At 40.1% G+C, this 20,340-nt stretch overlaps 2 protein-coding genes across 3 annotated transcripts in view; one reads left to right on the top strand and one right to left on the bottom strand.

Annotated features, from left to right (window-relative positions):
* The window catches only part of ddx1 (DEAD (Asp-Glu-Ala-Asp) box helicase 1), a 37,880-nt gene extending 29,292 nt beyond the window's left edge, over window positions 1-8,588 (bottom strand). Inside the window, exons 1-6 of the mRNA XM_060853573.1 lie at window positions 8,334-8,588; window positions 5,266-5,317; window positions 1,880-1,943; window positions 1,692-1,721; window positions 1,379-1,478; window positions 729-776 (exon numbers count right to left, since the gene is read on the bottom strand). Of these exons, the coding sequence (XP_060709556.1) occupies window positions 729-776; window positions 1,379-1,478; window positions 1,692-1,721; window positions 1,880-1,943; window positions 5,266-5,317; window positions 8,334-8,349 (310 nt within the window). The 5' untranslated portion in view covers window positions 8,350-8,588. The remainder of the gene's footprint in view (window positions 1-728; window positions 777-1,378; window positions 1,479-1,691; window positions 1,722-1,879; window positions 1,944-5,265; window positions 5,318-8,333) is intronic.
* A 114-nt stretch (window positions 8,589-8,702) lies between these two features.
* nbas (NBAS subunit of NRZ tethering complex) overlaps window positions 8,703-20,340 on the top strand; it is a 255,796-nt gene continuing 244,158 nt past the window's right edge. For both annotated transcript variants that reach the window (XM_060853540.1, XM_060853560.1), the window contains exon 1: window positions 8,703-8,780. In XM_060853540.1, the coding sequence (XP_060709523.1) occupies window positions 8,706-8,780 (75 nt within the window). In that variant the 5' untranslated portion in view covers window positions 8,703-8,705. The remainder of the gene's footprint in view (window positions 8,781-20,340) is intronic.

Below are 20,340 nucleotides of genomic sequence, written 5' to 3'. Positions count from 1 at the left end.
CAGGAAGTTTTATAAGGAGGTTAGATTTTAACTTAAAAAATCCTTACATGCTGATAATTTACCATTGTTTCTGTTGTTATAATCTATTCACTTTTCTTAAGTAATAATTCTTGTTAAGTACAGAAGCCTGCGCCAAGGTCAAAATATCAGGTAAATTGGGAAATTTTGTAAAAATGTTGTGCTTCTTTACAGTTTTTAAACTTTTGTGACAACTCTGGGAACAGAGGTGTTTGGATTTCAACACAGTACTCCAGTGTGGTATAACAATTAAAGTTGAGCAATCTGGACTAATTCCTTGAAAAATTCATTTAGGACGCTGTGAAGCAATGTTACAAAAACAAAAAACAGGATATGGAATAAATTAAAGAGAGAGACATTTCTCCTTCATATGAATTAAGGCAATTTACATTCACATGTCACAAAATTACCCCCATTAACATGAACATGTCTGGCTGCTTTCTTCATAAGCCATATTTTGGAAAAAAAAAGTTATAAAGCTGATCATTTGCGTTCACCGTCAACAAAACAACATTAGTTTTAATTAAAATAACTCTACATGGAGCATTTTAAATGAAATTACAGTTTCAAGAGTTGCAATTTTTATAAATTTTTATCCTAAAAACTTTCATGTCTTTACTTGCTCTTGTGATCGCTCAAAAATAGCAACCAGAAAACTAGCATACATCATCTTTATGTTCAACATTTAACAAAATTAAGATTTTACTTACCAAAGGCTGAACCTCTATCATAGGGGTTCATCTGCCATTTGCTAAATACTGGAAAAGAAAAGAGCATGCATTAATAAAATTCCCAAATTATGTTACTGAAGTTTCAAAATACTGACAGTATACCATGCTTCTAGGTATCAGGATCACAAATTCTAAGTATCTTAAAAAATACACTATGGAATTTGCTTAAAAATATCTAAACATTCAAGACTATCATTGATTAACTGACAGAATTGATTTTCATTTTCTCTTACTTTCAGTCCTTTGTATACCGTGCTACAAATATATTAAAAACTTTATTCCTAAAGATTGAACAGGAGCACATGATCTCATCGAATATGAGCTTGTGTCAAAGCTTACATTTACAATATAAGCAAACAAAAATAGCATTTTCAAACTCAAAAAAAAACTAGGAACATTTCAATTGCCACATGTCATACATAGTTAGGATAGGACAAGTCAAGAGTTATCCTTAAATGCACCAAAAATATCAAATGCCATATCTTGTGATCTCAAGTTATTCCCAAGTCAGAATACTATGCATATATGAGGAGAATGTATTTTTCAGCTGTGTTCCTGGAGTCAAAAAAAAGATACATTCAAAATGGGACATTTTCATCTACATATTAAAGCAATCTTAGCATCACTACCTGCACCACCAGTCTTGACCGATGTTTTTCCCCCTTTTTTGCCTTCTTCATGGTCCTTGAGTGTTTCATATACAATCTGTATAACTGGTATACTGAATGCCTAAAAACAAATATGTTTGTTAAAAAATATTGTACTCAATACAGTAACTGAAATTCTACCTCAATTAATTTTACAAATGCTTTTCAGGAACTCTGACATCTAGAATTCAAATTTGCTGAATACTGTATATTTCACCATAATGGTGTCTAATCAGCATTCACTGTTTTACACATGATATTTTCAAAAATTGATATTAAATTATTCTGTACTTACTCCAGTCTTGCCACTGCCAGTTTCTGCTGCCTGGAAAGTTAGAGGTTAGAAGTGAGCACCTAAGTTGAATAAGATGTCATTCTGTATTCTTCAGAATTGTACATAATGAACAAAATATAAACCAGGCCAATACAACCAATTGTAACAAATATTACTGTGTACACGCTTAAACACTGCAATCCACTCACCATCAGCACATCGCCACCACCCAGAATCAAAGGTATAGATTCAGATTGGATATCTGTTGGAAGACTGAAGAAACTCGCTACGTTAGGAAGATGGTATCTACACATATAACTAATAACTACGACCAAACAATTTTAAAAATCCAGCATTACTAGTTGTAACATGAAAATAATTGTTCTGATTTAGCCTGAAGGGGCAACAATTCATCTAAACAGATGAATTAAGAACAGAAGGTGGTCATTCAGGACCCTAACCCTGCTCTGTTATGCAAGAAGATGAATTCAAAACACATGATTGGAAATTTACTCCAATAGCCTTTGATTTCTTTGCCTAACTAAAATCATCATGCACCTTAAAAATATTCAATGATCCCACCTTCAGCGCCTTGAGACTGAATATTCCAAGATTGGTAAAATGTTCAAATTCTTCTTTTTGTGCAAAAAAGTGACCCCTAATTTGAAAATAGTACCTTCTAGTTAAGTAATATTCTGTCAAATGTTTTCTGGAAATCTAAACAGAGAACATCCGCAGATTTATCCATGGTGTCCATTACACCCTCAAGGAACCCCAATAAATTGATTAAATATGATGTACGTTTCAGAAAACTGATGATTTTTCTTGTTCACCTTGACTTTTTCTAAAATGTCCACCTGTAGCCTCTTTAATAATTGATGCTAGCATTTGCCCCACAATAGATGTCAAGGTAGCTGGCCTACAGTCTCCTGTTTTCTACATCAGAACAATCCAGCATCAGGAATTGCAAGTCATTTTGTTAAGTTTTCCAAAGAAGAAATAGTTTGCTGCACAAAATTGCACTGGAAAATTAGTGGCACAGCTGTAAGGTGTCAGAAGAAGAAGAAATGATCAGACACAGGAGCAGAAATTAGGTCATTCAGCCATCGAGTCTGTTCTGCCATTCAATCATAGTTGATATGTTTCTCAACCTCACTCTCCCACTTTTTCCCTGGAACTCTTGATCTTCAAGAACCTACCTCTCTCGGTCTTAAATATATTCCATGACCTCGGGTCCACAGTCTTCTGTGGCAATGAATTCCATAGATTCCCCATTCTCTGGCTGAAGAACTTTCTCCTTACCTCCGTTCTAAACTGTCTTGCCTTTACTCTAAGACTGTACCCTCAGGTCCTAGTCGCTCCTACCAATGGAGACATCTTCCCAACATCTACTCTGTCCAGGGCATTCAGTATTCTCTGTGTTTCAATTAGATCCCCCTTCATCCTTTAAACGCATTAAGTATAAACCCAGGGTCCTCAAAGGTTCCTCGCATATTAAGCTTTCCATTCCTGGAACCTCCTCTGAACACGCCACGGGGCCAATACATCCTTCCTGAGATATGAAGCCGAAATCTGCACACAATATGTCATACATGGTCTGACCAGAGCCTAACAGAGCCTCAGAAGTTGCATCCCTGCTTTTATATCCAAATTGCATTTGCCTTCCTAACTACTGACTCAGCCTGCAAGTTTACCTTGAGAGAATCCTGTACTAGAATTCCCAAGCCTCTGCACTTCAGACTTCTGAATCTTCTCCCCATTTAGAAATTAGGCTATGCCTCTATTCTTCGAGGAGAAAGTGAGGTCTGCAGATGCTGGAGATCAGAGCTGAAAATGTGTTGCTGGAAAAGCACAGCAGGTCAGGCAGCATCCAAGGAACAGGAGATTCGACGTTTCGGGCATAAGCCCTTCTTCAGGAATCTGAAGAAGGGCTTATGCCCGAAACGTCGATTCTCCTGTTCCTTGGATGCTGCCTGACTTGCTGCGTTTTTCCAGCAACACATTTTCAGCTATGCCTCTATTCTTCCTACCAAAGTGCATGAGCTCACACTTTCCCATATTGTACTTTGTTTGCCACTTCTTCGCCACTCTCCTAACCTGTCCAAATCCTTCTGCACCCTCCCTGAAGCAATCTGATCCCTTTGTATCATCTGCAAATGTAGCCAGAATGCTCTCAGTTCCTTCAGGAAGATCGTTACTGCATGAAATGAAAAGTTGTGGTCCCAAAACAACAGCAAAGAATATCCTGATTAATGGAAAAGGGAAAGTTAGAGTATGAGAAAAAGCTAGCTTATTGTTTATTATGAGGGGAATTGAATCTAAGTGTAGGGGAGGTTATCTTTAAATTATACAGGACATAGGAGTAGTGTATATTATTGGTCTGCTTTTTTTAAAGGGAGAATTTAACTGTGTTGGAAGCAGTTCTGAGGCTTACAACACTAACCTGGAATGGCAGTTTGTTTTCTGAGGAAATACTATATAGGCTAGTTTTGAATCCACTGGAGTTTGGCAGATTTGCCAGAGTGTCTTGACAAGGTGTGTCTGAAAGGAGAGCTTCCTCTCGTGCGAGAAACTGGAACTAAGAGTAATGGATTTTTTAAAAAACTCATCGATTTAAGATGGAGATAAGAGGATCCTTTTTCTAATTGAAAATTGAGTGTGTCCTAGAACACTCTTGGAAGATGTTGTGGAAGCAAGGCCTTTGAATATTTTTAGGATCGAGGTAGGCAGATTCACAAATGAGAGAAAAGAGAGGATGGGGCAGAAAGACAGAATACTCTCATCAGCCAAGATCTTACTGAATGATAGAGCAGGCTCAAAGGGCCAACTTCTTTTCTTAATTTTCATGTTGGCGAAATGTTTGCATCTTCGAGTGGAAAGGGTGAGGGACACTGCACTGTAAAATTACTTTTGGTATAATAGCATTGATTGTTATAAAACCTAAAATTATGCATTATAGAGGAAGCGGATCTCCTTGATTGATGCCAGTTTTCATTTGAATTGGTGACTGTGGATGCAATTACCACCTCTGGTAGAACAGGCCCTACTTGATTCACATAAGATAGTTAAAGAAAATAGGCATTTCAACCTCAACGCAGGAAATTTTAGAAGGAATTTTTTTTTCCTTTACAGCAATTATTTTTATGCATACCAAACTTTGCAATTAGGTAGTTGGAAGCCATTACTAAAGACATATATAATTACTGGACAACTGATAGCAAGGCAAAAACAGAAATTGCTTGAGAAACTCAGGAGGTTTGGAAACATCTTTGGAGACAAAACACAGTTGATGTTTGAGTATGAAGACCCTGCATTAATTCCTGTTTTGTTTTCCTAGACGTCCCATATCTGCAGATCTTTGCTTTATGTAACTGCTAGCAAGACCTTCTATTAAAGAAAAATCAGTTCAGGCATAATTACCTAGATAACAAATTCCTGAATTGACCAATTAACGATCTCCATTATTATACTTTTCTTCAATAATCCATCCTTAGGTTAATGTTTAATGACTTTCTAAACCTAAGCAAAATTAATTCAAATCTGACCTCATAATATACAATATTCAGGTTTGAATAAGCTTAGAAATCATACTTACAGCCAGTCCATCTGTTCTACTGCCTCGGCAATTTCTGGCATAACACCCATCTCTTTAAAAAGAAAACAGTTCTTTAGCAAACAATAAAAGAAATAAACAAACAGCTAGCATTGAATAATTTCATGACAGTTCTGATTCTGAATTGTTTTGTGCTTTAGAAATACAACATTTAAATTAATGAAATAATCAGCCAAACAATTGCCACATTGTATAACATTGAAATCAAATGCAATCCTTTCAAACCTTCTGAGTTCCATCTTAGGAGTCTGATATCCTATATACATCTGTCAGCATTTGAAAAGACAATTCAGAAATTATTTGTTTTGTGTCACTTTCATGTAGGTTTTATGTGAATATGGGATCGTGGCTAAATGAAACACTGGAACAGAATTAAGTATGGAAGGACGTTTCCATCTCTTTCGAGAGTCTACAAGTAATTTTATGTACCATCCATATGAAATATAAACCTATTACAACTGCTGAAGTACAGAGTGTCATAGTGTCATAACGCACAAAAACTGGCCCTTTGGTCTTCCCCGCTGTTAAGATTTCTGAATGGGCTTCCCAAATTTCAAATCTAACATTGATCTTGTCTTTTGTGTACTTGGTAGGCAGCCGTAACTTTGTATTCCTTGCTCTGTTCAAACTTTGTTTATGACCTATCTGAACTGCATGCAAAAAACTTTTCACTGCACTTAGGTACTTGTGATAATAATAAATCAAATATCATCCATGCCAATCAGACATTCTAAATTAGTCTTGTTCTATTTGCCCATATTCCTCTAAACCCATCCAAATCATGTACCAACCCAGATGCTTTTTATATGTTGTAACTGTACCCATCTCCACCACTTCTTGTTCTATGCATACATAGATCTTCCACTGCTTGAAAAAGTAGCCCTTCAGGTCCTTTTTCTGTCCTCTGTCTCACCTTGAAACTATAAGACTTAAGAGCAGAAATTAGGCCATTAAGCCCATTGAGTCTGCTCTGCCATTCAATCATGGCTGAAGAGTTTCTGAACCCCATTCTCCCACTTTCTCCCTGTAACTCTGACCCCCTTGATCCTTAACAGCCTAGTCCTTGGTTCCTAGTCTCTCCTACCAATGGAAACATCTTCCCAACTTCTACTCTGTCCAGGCTATTCAGTATCTTGTATGTTTCAATTAGATTGCCCCCTCATCCTTTTAAACTCCATTGAGTATAAACGCAGAGTCCTTAAACACTCCTTATATGTTAAGCTTTTCATTCATGGGAGCATTGTCGTGCACCCCCTCTGAATTTGCTCCAGGCCAGTACACCCTTCCCGAGATGTGGAGCCCAAAACTGCGCACAATTCTTCACATGTGGTCTGACCAGAGCCTTATAGAGCCTCAGAAGTACATCCCTGCTTTTATATTCAAGTCCTCTCAAAATAAATATCACCATTAAATTTTCCCTCCTAACTATTGACTATCTGCAAGTTTACCTTGAGAAAATCCTGGACAAGAACTCCCAAGTCTTTGTGCACTTCAGATTTCTGAATTTTGTCCCCATTTAGAAAAAGAAATAGTCCTGGTATCTATTCTTCCTACCAAAGTGCATGACCACTCATTTTCCCATACTGTACTCCATCTGCCACTTCTTTACCTTTCAGTTTTGGACTCCCTCACTTTGGGTGAGGCTATTCACCCTATCCATGCCCCGCAAGATTTGATAAACTTCGCTAAGGTCACCCCTCAGCCTCTGAAACACCAGGGGTTTAAAAAAGCCCCAAACTATTCAGCCTCTTCCGGCAGCTCAAACCTTCCTATCCTGGCAACATCCCTGTAAATCTTTTGCGAACCCTTTCAAGTTTCGCAACATCTGAGCTATAGCAGGGAGGCCAGAATTGAAAGCAGCAACCTCAGTGGACTGACGAATGGTCTGTACAGCCGCAACATGACGCCCTAATGCAACAAGAAACTGCATTAATAAACCATCTTTAGCATCGGCAAACATCCCAGGGCGAGGCCAAAGGCGCGTCAAGCAAAAGTTGGATCTTTAGAACCATTGCAGATGAACGACCTTGCGGATATTAACAGAGAGATTTGTTGCAAAAAGGCAGATCATGCGAGGAGAGCGCTTTGGAACCGAGCTGGGATTTAGAAAGGGGGCAAGGAGAAACCAGCCGGCGGTCTCGGAGGCTGCCTGACCTGCTGTGCCTTTCCAGCACCACTCCTAATATAAACGCATGAAGGGGGTGACAGTGCCACGTCCGTGCGAGGAATCGTGCGTTTTCAGACCTAGAGATTTTCCAACAGTGGGGCCTCCCGGGGAAGCGTCCACGAGCGATTAAACCATTTCCAGCAGCTCAGTAACTCGGCGGTGGGGGAGGTGCTAACATTAGGTTGTAAATCCCGTTGTTTTTGGCCTTAAACTTAAAGGCCCCGGAGAACCTGCTTACCCCGGCCTCAGCTGGCCGAGGCTTCAGAGAGAGAAAGAAGAAAGAAAGAGAGAAAAAGAGAGAGAGAAAAAGAGAGAGAGAAAAAGAGAGAGAGAAAAAGAGAGAGAGAAAAAGAGAGAGAGAAAAAGAGAGAGAGAGAGAGAGAAAAAGAGAGAGAGAAAAAAGAGAGAGAGAAAAAGAGAGAGAGAGAAAAAGGAGAAAAAAGAGAGAAAGAGAGAGAGAAAAAAAAGAGAGAGAAAAAAAGAGAGAGAAAAAAAAGAGAGAGAGAGAAAAAGAGAGAGAAAAAGAGAGAGAAAAAGAAAAAGAGAGAGAAAAAGAGAGAGAAAAAGAGAGAGAGAGAAAAAGAGAGAAAGAGAAAGAGAGAGAGAAAAGAGAAAGAGAGAGAGAAAAGAGAAAGAGAGAGAGAAAAGAGAAAGAGAGAGAGGAAAAAGAGAGAGAGAGAAAAAGAGAGAGAGAAAGAAAGAAAAAGAGAGAGAAAGAAAAAGAGAGAAAAAAGAGAGAGGAGAGAGAGAAAAAAGGAGAAAGAGAGAGAAAAAGGAAAAAGAGAGAGAAAGAAAGATAGAAAGAGAGAGAGATGTGTAGGCAACATTAACATTTTAATATATATTTATATCCACATAAACTATCAAACGGCAGCAGCCTGACCTGAGAACGCCGCCATGTTCGCGCCGTTGGGGTGATCCGCGCGCGAGCTCGGAGCACAGCTCTGTCCCGAGGACACCCCCCACCCACGGGCACCGGCACCGGCACCGGCACCGGCACGGGGGGGTCAGGGTCAACCAGCTCCACCCGGCACAAAGGGCAGAAACAAACCCCCGGCCAATACTCAGCCGACCACCAACCCCCCTCCTTCACCGCTTCTCTCTTCGGGGAAAAAGATCGAATTTGGATGTGCCGGACGCATTTGAGTGACGGACCCCCCCCTCCCTCCACCCTTTTTTGTTGTTGTTTCCGGCGGTGTCACACGATGTATGTTCCCCCCCACACACACACTTCCGGCCGTTTCCGCTGGTGACGATGGCGGTGGAAGAGGAGAACGTTCTGTACGACCTGCTGGTTCACAGCGAGTGGCTGCAGGAGAGTGAGGCGCAGGTGAGCAGACAGACAACTGAGTGTGTATGTGTGGGCGAGACAGAGAAATAAATAAATAAAGGAAGGAGAGTGAGTGAGTGAGGGAGGGAGGATGCTGACTGCACAACACGAAAGGCTGTGGAGTCTTTGAAGAAGCCTCACTGTTCCTGAAACGTCAGCTCAGTGTTTGCTTCTCCACTGATGCTGCCAGACCTGCTGAGTGGATGGAGCAGTTTGTGTTTGGAAAGGCTGTAGTTGTGTTCCGCTGGTTTAGCTGTCCCCAGGCGCTATCCAGCCCTGATACACCTGCTCCCCCTTGTTGGACCTGTCCCCTGCTCGCTGCTCGTATTTCCATCCCCTTATTGCAAAGATGACTTCTGATGCTCATGGAGAGCCACTGGACTCAGAACTTTAAGCCTGCTTTCTCACCGTGGGCGCTGCTTGATCTACTGAGTTTCTCCAGCAATTTCTATTTATTCACAGCATCAAGGTTTCAAGATTGAGCTCAATAACTTCAGAAACTGATTATGTTATGTTAGTTCTTCATTTTTCTTGTGTTCTCTCTTCTCCTGCTCCCCCTGCCCTCCTCTCTTCCTCTCTCTCTCACATCTACATGCAGTCACAACTTTGTCCTGTTTACTTTGCTCTCAGTAGATCCATAATGCCCTTTTTCACCCCTTAATTTACACACATTTTACATAGTCATCGAGATGTATAGCACAGAAACAGACCCTTTGGTCCAACTACTCCTTGCCGACCAGCTATCCCAACCCAATCTAGTCATACCTGCCAGCACCTGGCCCATATCCCTCCAAATCCTTCCTATTCATATTCATATACCCATCCAAATGCCTTTTAAATGTTGCAATTGTACCAGCCTCCATCACTCCCTGTGGCAGCTCATTCCATACACGTCCACCCCCGCATCAAAATGTTGCCCCTTAGGCCTCTATTATATCTTTCCCCTCTGATCTTAAACCTATGCCCTCTAGTTCTGGACTCCCCCACCACTGGGAAAAGACTTTGTCTATTTATCATAAACATGCCCCTCATTATTTTATAAACCTCCATCTCTCTTTCCTCTTCACCACGAACATCCCTTTTGTTCTTGTTCTGGGTTTCTGCCTCTGTCATAAGTAAATCAAAAATAAAACACATTCCAACACGGTTCAACTCTGAAAAAGAGACATAACCCAAGTTGAAGTGTCAACTCTGTTTCTTTCTCCACGGATGCTGGCAGACCTGCTGAGCTTCTCCATCATTCTGTTTGTTTCAGATCTCCTGAATCTGCAGTATTTTGCCTTTAAAATAAGTGAAAAAAAGCTTAAATGTTCTGATAATTAAAATTGAGACCATCTAATCTGCTCCCTCTGCAGTTTCCCTAACCCACCAGAGAAAACTTGCTTTACAGTTCCCTGTGTTGACCCCGAACTTGCATTTGATGCTATCTTTTCATGGCATCTCTGGGCACATAATTTTCACATGACCTCTCTCCTATACTGAAAATGTGTTGCTGGAAAAGCGCAGCAGGTCAGGCAGCATCCAAGGAACAGGAGAATCGATGTTTCGGGCATAAGCCCTTCTTCAGGAATCCTGAAGAAGGGCTTATGCCTGAAACGTCGATTCTCCTGTTCCTTGGATGTTGCCTGACCTGCTGCGCTTTTCCAGCAACACATTTTCAGCTCTGATCTCCAGCATCTGCTGTCCTCACTTTCTCCTCTCTCCTACTCTCCCAACTCCTATTTCCATTAAACTGCTTACCATCTAGCTTCCTCCCTAGTTCCCATACTAGCTGATAGAGCATTCTATCTCTTCAAGCTAGCCCTTTCCCTTTTTAAGTCTTAAGTCAACCATCATCACCTTTTCCTCAGTAAAGCAACTCTTATCCTCCTCATACTTTGCAAATATTGTCCCATATTCAATATTCCTTTTCATGCCAAAGCCCTCGACATTGATGTCATCTCCCAAAACTATGCCCATCTTTCTCAAGTCCATGTTTGAATTCCCTCCAATTAACTTTACATGCTTCTTATAGTACAAAATGGTTCTGACCAAATCACAAATGACTGGACAAAGGTGTACAATAAGATTCCCCAGACTTCAGTAATAATATTCCTGGTTGATATCAATGAATTAGACTTCGTTTGTACAGCACATAATGTTGAAATTTGCAGATGACATGAAACCTGAGATTATAGTGAATTGCGGGTAGACAAATGGCTGACTTTGAGGAAGTGGTGGATTGGATGGACAGTTACCAGAGATGTTCTCCTTAGAGAAGATTAGGTTGAAAGGAGATTTGGTAAAAATATTTACACTCATGAGAGGCTTAAAGATTGTACATGCACTGTTTCCATCAATAGAGAGGTTGAAAACCAGAGAGCATGAGTTTAAAGTGATTGGCAAAAGAATTAGGTAATGAAAGGAAAAAGAATTTTATGGAGTGAATCATTCCAAACACAGTTTGAAAGGCTGGTGGAAACAGATGTATAGTTTTCAAAAATAAATTTGATAAGCAAAATTTAAAAAGTTATAGGAGCAGGCAAGGCCTAGCTAAATTGATGTTGCAGAGAGGTGTCACAGATTCCTCGGGCCTCAAAATGATCTCACTCTGAGCTGTAACTATTTTATGATTCCATTTGTTACGTCAAGCACAAAGCTAAAGTATTCCCTTCTGATCTTTCTCTATCAGTCTGCCACCTTTGACATGGTTGATCACAACACACTGCTTCAATGTTTCCCCACTGTCATCTAGCTGGTTCCACTAGTCTAGGAATCTTTTTCTGCTCCTGGGTTGTCAATATTGATGTTTCACAAGGATCTTTTTCTCTGTTCCCCTTCTATTTCTATATATTGATAATCAAATTATTACCTGAAAACATAATTCATTAAGCATTGACATGTGAACACTCAGACTGCTCATCGAGCATCCAGTACTGAATGATCTTGGGGTGCAGTGATAGTGTCCCTACTTCTGAGCCAGAAGGCCCAAATTTAAGTTCCAGGTTCAAGTCCCACCAGCTTCAGAGATATGTAATAACATGTCTGAACAAATTGATTAGAAATCATTCTAAAACGTCCAATACTGACCCTTGAACCTGGAGGCCTGGGATAAAGTGCCACCTGCTCCAGAGGTGTGAAACAACATCTCTGAACAAGTGGACTAGGAAATAAACACATCCAGTACTGACTTTGTTAATTTACTGAGAGACACAGTTTAGTTGGTGCCGATTTACTTTTTCAAAAAAAAAACTCCAATTCTGACAATGAAAGATTCCTCCAATTCTATATTAGGAAGAGTAAAGCCATTGACTTAGATTTCACTCCAAATTCCATTCCCTCAGTCGTGACTGTGTAGCTCTCCCTGGTCTGCTTAATAACCCATTTTCTTGACCAAGCTTTGGACTATCTACTGTAATGTTCCTTTTTATGGTTTATGCTCTAATTTCCTTGACTAGTATCTTGTGCAATGCCTTGGAAAGTTTTATTTGTCTTAAATGTGCATTCTAAATTAAATTGCGATTATTATGTTGGGAGACAGCCTGTTATGCGAGTCGGAAGAGTGGGAGCTGGTAATGGTGAGGGAGCCTGTTAAGACAGTGTATGTATTTGGGTGAGCCAGGTGGTGGAGGTATTGTTGGAGAGATCCCGGTGGGAGAGGGAGAAGAGGTCATGGAAACGGTTCAACGTTGGAGCTTCTGATCTCAAGGGGATGCTGCATCATCAGAATCAGTGAATGCATCAACAACATGATGAGGCCGAAGCTTGAAATTTTGTTTTGCTGGTTAGATGTTCTGTCAACTCAAATCCAAAGGTTTCTTCAGCATTAAGGTCAAGGAACATGGATTTATTAAGCTTACAGGACATGCAGTGATAAAACTTCAAATCACATTCTATCCACACTTTGTTATTGCTGTCTTAGGGAAACAAATATGTTACAGCTCTGAATTCTGTATCAGCAATTGTGAATACTCATTATAATCTGCAATTATAATAATTTCTTTCACCCAACTAGATGGCAATCAACTGATTTTAGTATTATATGATTAAATAGAAGTTAAATCCTCTTAATAGCAAGGTGCATTTTAATCAAATCTTCCCTTATCAATCACTTCAATTTATAAACTGGTTTACTTGCATGAGTAGATTTTGAGCTTGGTGTAATTTATTTAAAGCTTCATTTCTGTAAGGTGTAATTGTAGATCCATCAAGTGAGGTCTTTTTTTTTGTAATGATGTCTAATTATGTATAATTTAGTACCAATCTCCTGATTCTTCAGTAACACCAAAGAAAAGGGCTGATTTATTGCAATATGTTTCCCTTTTACAGGGTTTGCTATTTTGCCTGGAGCAAGCGTCATTGATTGCACAAAGATTCAGTATTTATTGAAATGTCTTTAATTCAGTCCTCATTAATCAGCCAAATAATTTATCTTTGCTGTAGGACAAACGTTTATTAAAAAATTTGGTCCTATTTAGGACATTGTTCCAAAGCTGAATTATAATTGTGATGAAATTGGATTTGCATTTCAAAATAGAGGCAGATAGCTCAAGTTAGTTGTGTGAAGGTTATATAACAGGTTAGGAATTCATTCTGGGACAGTGGCATACATATATCAGTTCCACAAAGACGCATGACTGCCATCAAATCTCTGGTGCACCTTGTCCAGTGTTAATTAAGGAGATGTTTATCATTTTGAGTTTATGACAGGAAGAGTAAACAGTATAAAACTAATAGCTCATTTTCTTCTGAACCGAACTAAAAAAAAGTGTTTAGTTAAAAGGGAAAATGTTTTTCCTCAGCAGGAGTTTGCAGTTCAGGGCAACAAACTACCACCCGGCAAAAGCATTTTCTATTCTGAGGAACTTCTAAATCAGGACAGTTTGGGATAGAAGAAGCCCTCTTGTTGTTAGCCCAAATTCTTCTTCATGCAATCAAAATGGTGCAAGCTTCATGCCATCGGATTTGAAAAGCAATTCTAAAATTGTCTCCGTAGAAAGAAACTAGAAATAATCAGTTAAGTCAAGATTTTAAAACGCTTTTCGGCTGAGATTTTCCAACGATTGAATCTTGGAATATATTGTTTTGAGAAATAGATTAAAACTTTGTATTGATGTGTAGTGTTATAATCTTTCCAACTGTATTTTTGTTTGTTTGCATTTCTTTGTATAATAAACTTATGTCTTGTTGTTAAACAACTGTTGTCTAATGTGAATAGGTTTCAGTGACTAATAATCACAGAAACCAGCTGGAAAAATTAATTATGCTCAGTTAAGCAGGTTTAATTCTGAAATCTGACTTGACTAGTATTAGCATTATCTGGGATCAGAACACGATACAAAGATAATTCAATTGTAGTAGAAAATTAATAGACTTTGACAATCTGATCAATTTTTTCTTTATGTTAAAAAAATGTTTGTGGCAAACAAAGCTTGAATAAGCTATTCGGTATCATGAGCCTCACTTGTTTAATGAAGGCTTGGCTGGTCTGTGTTTTAATTTTAATCCATATCCTTTAAATGCCGTTAATAATGTTGTTAGTAGGAGATTCAGTGATGATAATACTATTTACTGTCAAGACACAAAAGTTAGACTCTCACTTATTTGATCTTGCAGAAGATAAGACCTCATGGTATTGGCAATAGTATATTAGCATGGATTGAGATTTGATTAACACACAGAAGACTGTTGAATTAATAAGTCTTTATCAGGTTGGAAACATATGGGTATGAGCAAGAATCAGCCCTTGCCTCTCAATTATTTACCATGTATATTTATTACTTGAATGAAGGGGCAGATTGTAATGTATCCAAATTTTCTGTCTATAGAAATATGTAAGAGGCATTTTGTAATGAGGCAGAAGGGATCGGGGGCGGGGGGAACATAGGTTGAGTGAGTTGTCAAAAATTTGACAAGAGTACTTGAATGTTGGAAAGTGAAAGACCTTGATAGGAAGAATCAGAAGGTGTACTATTATTTAAAAAGTGCTGCCAAGAGGGGATCTGGGTGCGTTAGTCCATGAAACATGAAAGGATGAAATGCAGATGCCGCAAACTTGATTGAGTTTTTTGAGGAAGTAACAAAGAGGATTGATGAGGTCAGAGCGGTAGATGTGATCTATATGGACTTCAGTAAGGCAATCGACAAGGCTCCCCATGGGAGACTGGTTAGCAAGGTTCAATCTCTCGGAATATATGGAGAACTAGCCATTTAGATGAAGAACTGGCTCAAAGGTAGAAGACTGAGGGTGGTGGTGGTGGGTTGTTTTTCAGACTGGAGGCCTGTGATCAGTGGAGTGTCACAAGGATAGGTGATTGGCCCACTACTTTTTGTCATTTACATAAATGATTTGGATATGAGCATAAGAGGTACAGTTAGTAAGATTGCAGATGACACCAAAATTGGAGTTGTAGTGGACAGCAAAGAAGGTTACCTCAGAGTACAACGGGATCTTGGCCAGATGGGCCAATGGACTGAGAAGTGGCAGATGGAGTTTAATTCAGATAAATGCGAGGTGCTGCATTTTAGAAAGGCAAATCAGAGTAGGACTTATACACCTAATGGTAAGGTCCAAGGGAGTGTTGCTGAGCAAAGAGACTTTGGAGTGCAGGTTCATAGCTCCTCGACAGTGGAGTCACAGGTAGATAGGATAGTGAAGAAGGTGTTTGGTATGCTTTCCTTTATTGGTCAGAGTATTGAGTACAGAAGTTGGGAGGTCATGTTCAGCTGTACAGGACATCGGTTAGACCACTGTTGGAATGTTGCGTGCAGTTCTGGTCTCCTTCTTATCGGAAAGATGTTGTGAAACTTGAAAGGGTTCAGAAAAGATGTACACGGATGTTGCCAAGGTTGGAAGATTTGAGGTTTGGGCAGAGGCTGAACAGGCTGGGGCTGTTTTCCCTGGAGCGTCTGAGGTTGAGGGATGACCTTAGAGGTTTACAAAATTATGAGGGATATGGATAGGGTAAATAGACAAAGTCTTTTCCCTTGGGTCAGGGAGTCTAGGACTAGAGGGCATAGGTTTAGGGTGAGAGGGGAAAAATATAAAAGAAACCTAAGGGACAATGTTTTCACGCAGAGGCTGGTATGTGTATGGAATGAGCTGCCAGAGGAAGTGGTGGATGTTGGACAATTGCAACATTTAAAAGGCATTTGGTTGGGCATATGAATAGGAAGGATTTGGATGGATATGGGCCAGTTGCTGACAGGTGGGACTGGATTGGGTTGGGATATCTGGTCGGCATGGAAAGGTTGGACCAAAGGGTCTGTTTCCATGCTGTACATTTCTATGACTCTAAGTAATTAAGAAGGCAAATGAAAGTTTGGACTTTATTGCTACAGGTTGGAGTTTAGAAAGTAGGGAAGTCTTGTTACACCTATACAGGGTGATGGTGAGGCCACACCTGGTGTCCTGTGTATGATTTTGTCTCCCTATTTAAGAAAGAATGTATGGGCATTGGAACAGTTCCAACAGTTTCACTGGGTTGATGCCTGGATGTAGAGGGTAACGTTTTAAGAATGGCTAAATGGGTTAGGCCTTTATTCATTAGAATTTAGAAGAATGAGAGGTGATCTTATTGAGATCTTTAAATCCAAAATTTCAAAGAGACTTGACAGGATATATGCTGAGATGTTTTTGCTCATGGGAGAAACTCAAATGAGGGGATATTGTTACACATTCATTTAAAAGTGAAGAAATCTTTCAATGTCTTGGATGTCTGGCACTCAGAGATTTGTGGATAGTAGATCATTAAAAGTATTTAAAGAGTTGGTAGATTTTGTTTTCAAGTACAGGAGTTCAAGGCTTAGAAAATGGTGAAGCAGGCAAGAGTGTCTGATTAGCCTATACCTTTTATATTTATGTTCTTGCGGTCATGCCTGGCACGTGTGGTGTGAATGTCATTTGTTCACGCCAGCCTGGGTGTTGTCAGGTCATGCTGCATTTGGATATGGACTGCTTCGTATATGAAGAATCATAACTGATGCTGAACATTGTGCAATCCTTGCCAAAAATCTCCCCTTCTATCCTTTTGATGGAGGAAGGGTCATTGAGAAAACAGCTGAAGTTGTGTGTATTGATGACACTGCCGTAAGGAACTCTGCAAGATGTACTGGAACTGAAATGACAGAGGGTCAGAGGGCATAATCTCAGAATAAAGGAGCACACTTCTAAGACACAGGTGAGGAGGAATTTCTTCTGAGGGTAGTACATCTGTGAAATTCTTTACTACTGAGGACAGTTGAGGTTGGGTTGTTAGGCAGATTCAGGGCTGAGAAACACAGACCAGTTTTCCCTCAGGAAGGAAATCGGGGAGAAAGCAGGAAAGTGGAGTTGAGGGTTATCAGATCAACCATTGAATGGCAGAGTAGAGTCTGGCCGAATGGCCTACTTCTGATCCCATGTCTTACAGCTTTATGGACCTCAACAACCATAACCATCTTCCTTTGTATTGAGTGTGACTCCAACCAGCAGGGGGGGCTTTCCCTGGATTCCCACAGGCTCTTATTTTGCTCGGGATCCTTGATGCCTCTGGCTAATCTGGGCTTTATGTCAAGTGCAGTCACTCAGTTAACTTCAAATTCAGCTGTATTGTCCATGTTTGAATCAAAGCTTTAATGAGGACAGGAGCTTAGTAGCCCTCGTGAAACCCAAACTGAGCATAGTGAACAGGTTATTACTTAGTAATGTGCTAAAAACCTTTGATTACTCTTTCCATCACTTGACCAATGATCAAAAGAGAATTGATGGGGCAGAAAGTGACTGGGTTGGGTTTATCTTGCTTTTTGTGAACAGTAATATCTTAACAATTTTGCACCTTGTGTAGGTGCCAGGGTTGCAACTGTACTGGAACAGTTTTGTTTCGGGGAAATGGCAGGTTTTGTTGTACAAATCTCGGTACTTTGTCAGAATGTTGTCAGGGCCCAGAGCCTTTGCAGTATTCAGTGCCCCAACTGTTTCTTGATATCACATGGAGGGTATCAAATTGACTGAGTCTGGCATCTGTGACAATAGGGACTTCTGGAGGAGGTCGAGAAGGAGCATCTGCTCAGTACATCTGTCTGGATATTGTTGTGAATACAGTCTTGTCATTTGCACTGATGTGCTTGGCTCTCCCATCATTCTCTTCTGATGAGTTGGTTGATTGCCCCACTATGATTCACAGTCGGATGTGGTAAGACTGTAGATTTTAGATCTAATCTGTTGATTGTGGAATTGCTTTGGTCTGTTTACAATTTGCTGTTTGTTATTTGGTATGCAAGTAGTCCTGTTGTGTAGCTTCATCAGGTTGACACTTCAGTTTCAGGTATGTCTGGTGCTGCCCTTAGCAAGCTGTCATGTGCTGTTCATTAAACCAGCATTGATCCCCTGTCTTAATGGTAATTTAGAGTGGGGCATATGCTGCACCTTGAGGTTATATGTTGTATTGGAGTGTGATTCTGTAGCTGCTGATGGTCCATACTGCATCACGAATGCCGAGTCTTGAGTTGCTGGATTAGTTTGAATTCTGTCTCAGTTAGCATGGTGATAGAGTCACATAACACAATGCACAATGAAGGTAGGACTTTGTCTAAAATATTGTCCAATTCGTGAGGTTGAGGTCAAGTACATTTTCTATGTATTTGGTTCCCCCCTCTGCTGCAGTCTCAAGCTAACAGCTACATCCTTTAGGACTTGACCAGCTCGATAATGAATGGTGCTGCTGAGCTACTCCTGTTGATGGATGTTGAAGTTCCCCACCTAGAATCCATTTTATGCTCTTGTCACCCTCCGTGCTTCCTCCAAGTGGTGTTTAACCTGGAAAAGTATTGACTCATCGATCAAGCATGAGTGGTTTGTGATAACCAAGAATTGTCCATGTTTGACCTGATGCCAGGTGATTGCATGGTTTTGGAGTCAATATTAAGGACTGCCAGGGCAACTCCCCCTCACTGTACACCACTGTGCTGTAGACACTGTAATGCCAGAATACATCCAGCAATAGTGGTGATAATGTCTCTGATATTTTCAGAAGGGATGACTGGGTTTTGTGACAAAAGGAGTGAAATAGAAAAGTGCAAAGGTTTGCCACAAGTGCACATGGAGGTAATGTGATGTGGATATTATACTCTGATGGAGCTGGGCAGGGCAGAGGCTGAGAGGATGTTTCCATTTACAAACAAATTTAGTATTGGCTGCATTGTTTCAGAATAAGGGTTCCTCCATCCAAGTTAGAAATGAGGATGAATTTATCCTTAGAATCATCAATCTCCAGAATTCGCGACCAGAGAGCTTAGATGTCAAATATATTCAAAGCTAAGTTGAACATATTTCAACCCTCCGGTGGGGTTAGAATGGGGTGGATTGGAAGTGGCAAGTTGAGGTGTAGCTGGGTTAGAGCGTGGCTGGGAGCAAGGTGGGGGTGATGGTGAGTTCGGCTAAGGTAGAGTTGAAGGTGGCAGGAGAGATGGATGTATGTTCTTGTATGTGTTGTGGGATATATAGGGCATGTTGTTTTGAGTGGGATGGAGCCAAATTAGGCTTCATTTGGGAGCCAGAGAGCCCCTGCACTATGAGCAAATTTTGGGTTTGACTCAGATTGATCCACATTTCTCAGATTTTCACTGTAGAGTGTGTGGGTTGGAGGGGAACTTAGAGGTGCCAGTGCTTTCAGGCCTCGAGATGGTACAAGCCACACATTTGGAAAGTACTGTCGAAGGAGCTTGAATGAGTTACTGCAAGATATTTTGGTTAATGTCTGGTAGCTACTGCAGTCATGATATTTTGGTGGTTATTGTGGTGTCAGTCAAGTGCGTTGCTTAGTCCTGGATGGTGTTAAGCTTGGTGACTTGTTGGAACTGCATTTGTACAGTAAGTGAAGAATATCCCAATGGGTTTCTGACTTGTGCCTTGTAGATGATGAGCAGGCATTGGAAATCAGGAGATGAGTTATTTGCCACAGTACTCTCAGGGTCTGATCTGCTCTACTAGCTGTAGTACTTACCATATATACCCAAGTAATGGTCATTTTTTTTTGACTACTTTTAAGGTTAAATTTATGGGCACATGTTTAGCTGAATAAAGAAACTGGTTTGAACTTTTTGGTTATTTTCAAATCAACCACTTAACTTTTATGCTAGATGTCTTAATCCTGAAACAAAATTTCTGGCACTTTACTTCAGGATTACATTTTAAATTGATTGAAAATAAATTTGTTCTGAAATCCTAACAGGCATTTTTTTTTAGGCAGTATTTAGATTCTTTGTTATTACATGGATGCAACTTTTGAGGGGCTGAAATTCATGCCTCTTAAAATTCATACCATATCATGAGCAGAAGCCTAATTGATCTCTAAACGAAAAAAGAAAAATAAACAGCGGATTATGGTAATTTTGAAAACCCAAAGTGGAATGCAGCAGCCGGCGAACTGGAAGACTGGGAGTGAAACGGAACAACTGGCGGACTGGCAAGCAGAAGTGGGATGTGACAGCCAGGTGCACTGACTCATTAACGTTGATCCGTTATCTGTGAAGAGCTAGGTTCGACTTTTACGTATATGGAAAATTCCAAATTATTTGGCCAAAAAAGGGATCGACTTTTACA

Source organism: Hemiscyllium ocellatum, chromosome 3 (genome assembly GCF_020745735.1).
Source record: "Hemiscyllium ocellatum isolate sHemOce1 chromosome 3, sHemOce1.pat.X.cur, whole genome shotgun sequence".
Lineage (NCBI taxonomy): Eukaryota > Metazoa > Chordata > Chondrichthyes > Orectolobiformes > Hemiscylliidae > Hemiscyllium > Hemiscyllium ocellatum.
Note: the sequence above shows the minus strand (reverse complement) of the source record. Positions and strands in the feature narration are given on the sequence as shown.